Source organism: Rhinopithecus bieti, unplaced genomic scaffold (assembly GCF_001698545.2).
Source record: "Rhinopithecus bieti isolate Rb0 unplaced genomic scaffold, ASM169854v2 scaffold_5026, whole genome shotgun sequence".
Classification (NCBI taxonomy): Eukaryota; Metazoa; Chordata; class Mammalia; order Primates; family Cercopithecidae; genus Rhinopithecus; species Rhinopithecus bieti.
In genome coordinates, this window is record NW_016804667.1 from 43,631 (window position 1) to 47,823 (window position 4,193).

At 30.6% G+C, this 4,193-nt stretch overlaps 1 protein-coding gene across 1 annotated transcript in view; it reads left to right on the forward strand.

The window, feature by feature from the left end:
• The first annotated feature begins 3,561 nt into the window (after nucleotides 1-3,561).
• LOC108528169 (protein FAM172A-like) overlaps nucleotides 3,562-4,193 on the forward strand; it is a 284,825-nt gene continuing 284,193 nt past the window's right edge. Inside the window, 1 exon segment of the mRNA XM_017869859.1 lies at nucleotides 3,562-3,609. Within this exon segment, the coding sequence (XP_017725348.1) occupies nucleotides 3,562-3,609 (48 nt within the window).

Below are 4,193 nucleotides of genomic sequence, written 5' to 3' on the forward strand. Positions count from 1 at the left end.
GGCATTTTTCAAGCAGAGCTGCAGCTCCAACAGCTATGTTTACTTTAACGCTTCACTAGTGACTTCTGATTGGTTGTCATGACCTCATCTCACTGTTGCACCTAGGATGTTGCAACAGTGACATATACATACCCTTCTTGGAAAAAGATGAGAATAAATACAACATACATCTTTCAGAAAAGATGAATGGACAGTGGTTTGTCTATGGGTAGATGTCGTTTATAGATAAAGCACTTTGGGTCTCATTTCCCTTGAGGATGAGCACCTATCTTCTTTCAAACCAAGCAGATAGAATGGTGAACTTGAGAAATATGATTGATAAATTTGTGTAAAATGATCTCTTACAGAGTCTTGCCTAAAGACCAAAACAGATAGTTCCACAGGTCAAAGGATTCCACTCTAACCCCTGACCTCTCTGGTCACATGTGGCTTGCAGTATTGTCAGGTTAATATGCAGAGCCAAGTACTTTCAGCTGATTTTTTTTATTTAGCCAACCACAAGATACTTGAAAAGATGTAGAATTTGCCGGTTTTCCATTTTTCTTATAATTGGTAATGACTAGGTAAATTAACATGGATAAGTCTTCAGTTTTATCAGATTTCATTTGGGGTCAAAAGTCTGGTTTTGGTCAGGCATTTTAAGATTTTATCTATTTACAGAATCTTCTTGATAAGTGCGTATTTGTACTGATATAATTTGTCTATCAAAGTTTTCCTTTTTGGTTCTTTGTGTTTGGCATCACCTGTTTGTTTTAGACCTCTCTGACCTAAGCCATCATTTGTTGGTTGAATGATAAATGATTTATTATTTATTAGTAAGTGCATCTACAGACTTCAAAGTAAAGAAGGCCTAAAGACCTGTGTATTCTATTTAAATCACAAGTTCTTGTGCTGAATAAAATGCTATGTCTAGGAATGAAATTTTAAGGGTTTCTGATTAAGATTCCATAGTTTATACCTTGTAAACACAGGTCTGAAAATGAAAGTAGAATTATAGCAACAAAAGTATAAAAGTGGAATGAGATAAATTAAAGATATAAAGCTTACTTTTACCAATATATATTCTCTTGATCACCTTAATTTCTACTAGACTGTGATCAAGCATGAGTTAATTAGCAACTTTATGTATGCTTTGTCTTTTGAAATGTTGGATATTGGAATTGATTTGATAAATCATTATAAAGGATGCCAGAAGTTTTATTTATTTAATTGTAGAATGCTAGATAATCGGTTTGATCATTTTATCTTTTCAAAGATAAAAGATTTCGATGTGTATTTGAAATGACCTAACTTTTTATCTTATAAGAAATGTAGCATACTTAAGGAATAATTAAATATAAAAGAAATCCTTCAATATAAAATGTTTAAGAGTCTAAACATAAGTTATGGAGCCTTCCTTTGTAGAGTAGCAATGCACAGTTCTTTTAAGATATACTTGATGCCTGATATTATTGTGTAGTTTCATAAAACTTTATGGGTAGATTCATGAAAGGTCACACTAACATCTCTTCTTACTAATTTTGTTGTGTACTGCTTGAGTTACTGGGAATGGAAAGAATCACTTTTTAAAATGGTATTTAGTCTGATTTTTGAAGAAGTCAATGTTACTCAGTTTAAAACAGTAAAATTTACTGACATTTTGTCTTTGCTTTGTTTTACTTTATTTTCTTTGACTCCTTAATTTCCATATATTGATGTTGACATGGCAAAATCTTCGTAGCTTATATAAAGCAAATTTTGCCAGTGTTACATATGACAGAGAAACGAAGGACAACATTTTTACTATATATCTGTGGTTAGAGCACATAGGTGGGATAGTTAACTTTATTTTCTTACTCCTGCTTTCTGCTGCTCATTATAAAATGGTTATGAATGATCTCCGTTAATATTGCATTAATTAATTTATCAGAAATATTTTAATTGTAAATGTTAGTTTTTTACAGAACGGTAATTGAATTTGCAACAAAGACATTTATTAATATCAGCTCTCATTTCTACAGAGAATGTTCCTGAGTGTTTCTTGATTGTTGTCACATTAATTAAATCGGCAATCCAAAATATCTAAAGGATAAAATATTTTCTAAATAGCTTGGGTGTTTAAATAGAAACATCCATTGTTGAAATCTAAATGATAAATCTTCAATTGATTTATATAGTGGTGATTTAAAAATAGAATCATTTCTCATCTGTTGATGCCTAAGTGAAACACTGACGTTGTGCCTTTATGATACTGAACAAATGAGTCATGTAATTTTCAGTTACATAATCAATAACTTAGACAAATACTGCTTCTTTGATGATTTGTAAATGCCTTTTTAAAATACTTATTTAGATGGAACATATCAAATTTCAGAGTCTATTTAAAATTAAGTAGGCATGATAATTTTCAATCTATGATTTCTAAAATTGAAGTTTAAAGTTCTGCTCAGATAAGCCAGATATGAAAATATTGTTTTATTGATTAAGTAATAAGATAATAGTTTTACAATTCTGGTGACTGTAAATTTTGTTCAAAGAGTTTACCTTTATTTGAGATTTATTCATTATACAAAGATAATGCCACATTATATCAATTTATTAAAGTCCCACTCTTTTACCTTGACTGAGATTTTGAATTTGAAATTTTCATATTATCATTAAAATGTAGTATATCACTATTTTCATCTCTACTAATTTTAAGTTTCTATTTTGGTCTTGCTAATTTTAATGCCTGAGTACGAGAGGGTGGGGTGTGTGTGTGTGTGTGTGTGTGTGTGTGTGTGTGTGTGTGTGTGTTTAAAGTTCAGTTCACTCAGAGAAGGCAGGGAAGAAACATGACAGGAGACCACTTACTCATGGTACAGAATTTAGTAAGGAGGCAATTTTCTTTTTGGCCTATGGTGACCTTTTCTGACTATGTTCCTTACACCCAGAGACAGTGTACTGAATGCCTCTATTTCACCCTGTTTAGCAGAGTGCAACAGTGTTCTTTAACTTACTTTTAGTGGGAGGAGAAGTTATAGCTGAAATTTGAGAAGGGCGTGAAAAGTTGTAAGAGGCACAAGGAAGAGGGGTAGGAACGTCCTTCAAATGTGATTTTAATAACTAGTCAAGTGTGTCCAACTGTAGAAAATCACCAAGTGACAATCTGTCTACCTGACAGTGACCACAATGAATTACAAGACTTTTGAATAGCTATACAGATTAGAATAAAGCAGGACCAAATAAAATATCTTTTGTTGGCAAAACTTTTGACTTAGAGCTAAGAAACTATAAAAAAAATTCTCTTTTGCTTTGATGTAGAATGTTTAAATTACAAAATTTATAAGGTGTTTTATTAGCCTTTTGTGAAAGAAGCATTATTCTAAAAGTTTTATTTGAACATCTGTTGAAGAATGGGTGGTGTTTTGTAAATCAGTTTGCTATATATTATTATATAGTTTTCATATATGTAGGAAATCACCAAGTGACAATCTGTCTGCTCATTATAAAATGATATATCTTAATTAATAGTCCTATCATTAAAATCAGAACTTCAGTGATCTTGAAAATTTCCAAACCAAATAATGATTTTAGACAATAATGTCATCCGATTGGAGGAAAAAACAGAAGACAATTCCAAAGAAGTTTGTAAGTAGTTTGTGAAGTCAACTGTTTAAAAAAACCAACCATGTGCAGCAATGCAGCATATTTTAAAATAAGATAATTGAGTCTATGCTAACACTGGTTTACTATTACTGCTGTCAGTTTTTTTAAAATCATCTTATGGTTGGTTTGGCAGAAAAAGAATTTAAAATTTAAACTTCAAGTTGAAGATTCTACAGTTACTGTCTTGAAAAACTATATATAAGTAAGGATATTTTATAAGTTTTATTTTCTATTAAATAGATTTTCTAATAAATAGATTTTATGAGCTATTTTCTGTAGCTCTTATGTTTTTATTATAATATCATACATCTTTTAAATATGACCTTATAGTATTTTACAAGGACATAATTGGGACCTCACAACACATAAATGAATAGAAAGGACAAGATATATAATAGCTTCAAAAATTTGTGTTACCCATGCTTGTCAGTGGTAATTGTTTATCCCTCTCTATATTTTCTCATGGTTAGCTTATTCCATTAAACATAATATAAATATCAAACGTTTTCTTAATTATAACCACAGAAATGTTTACCAGGCTAGAAAGAAATAAGACAGGAAAACAT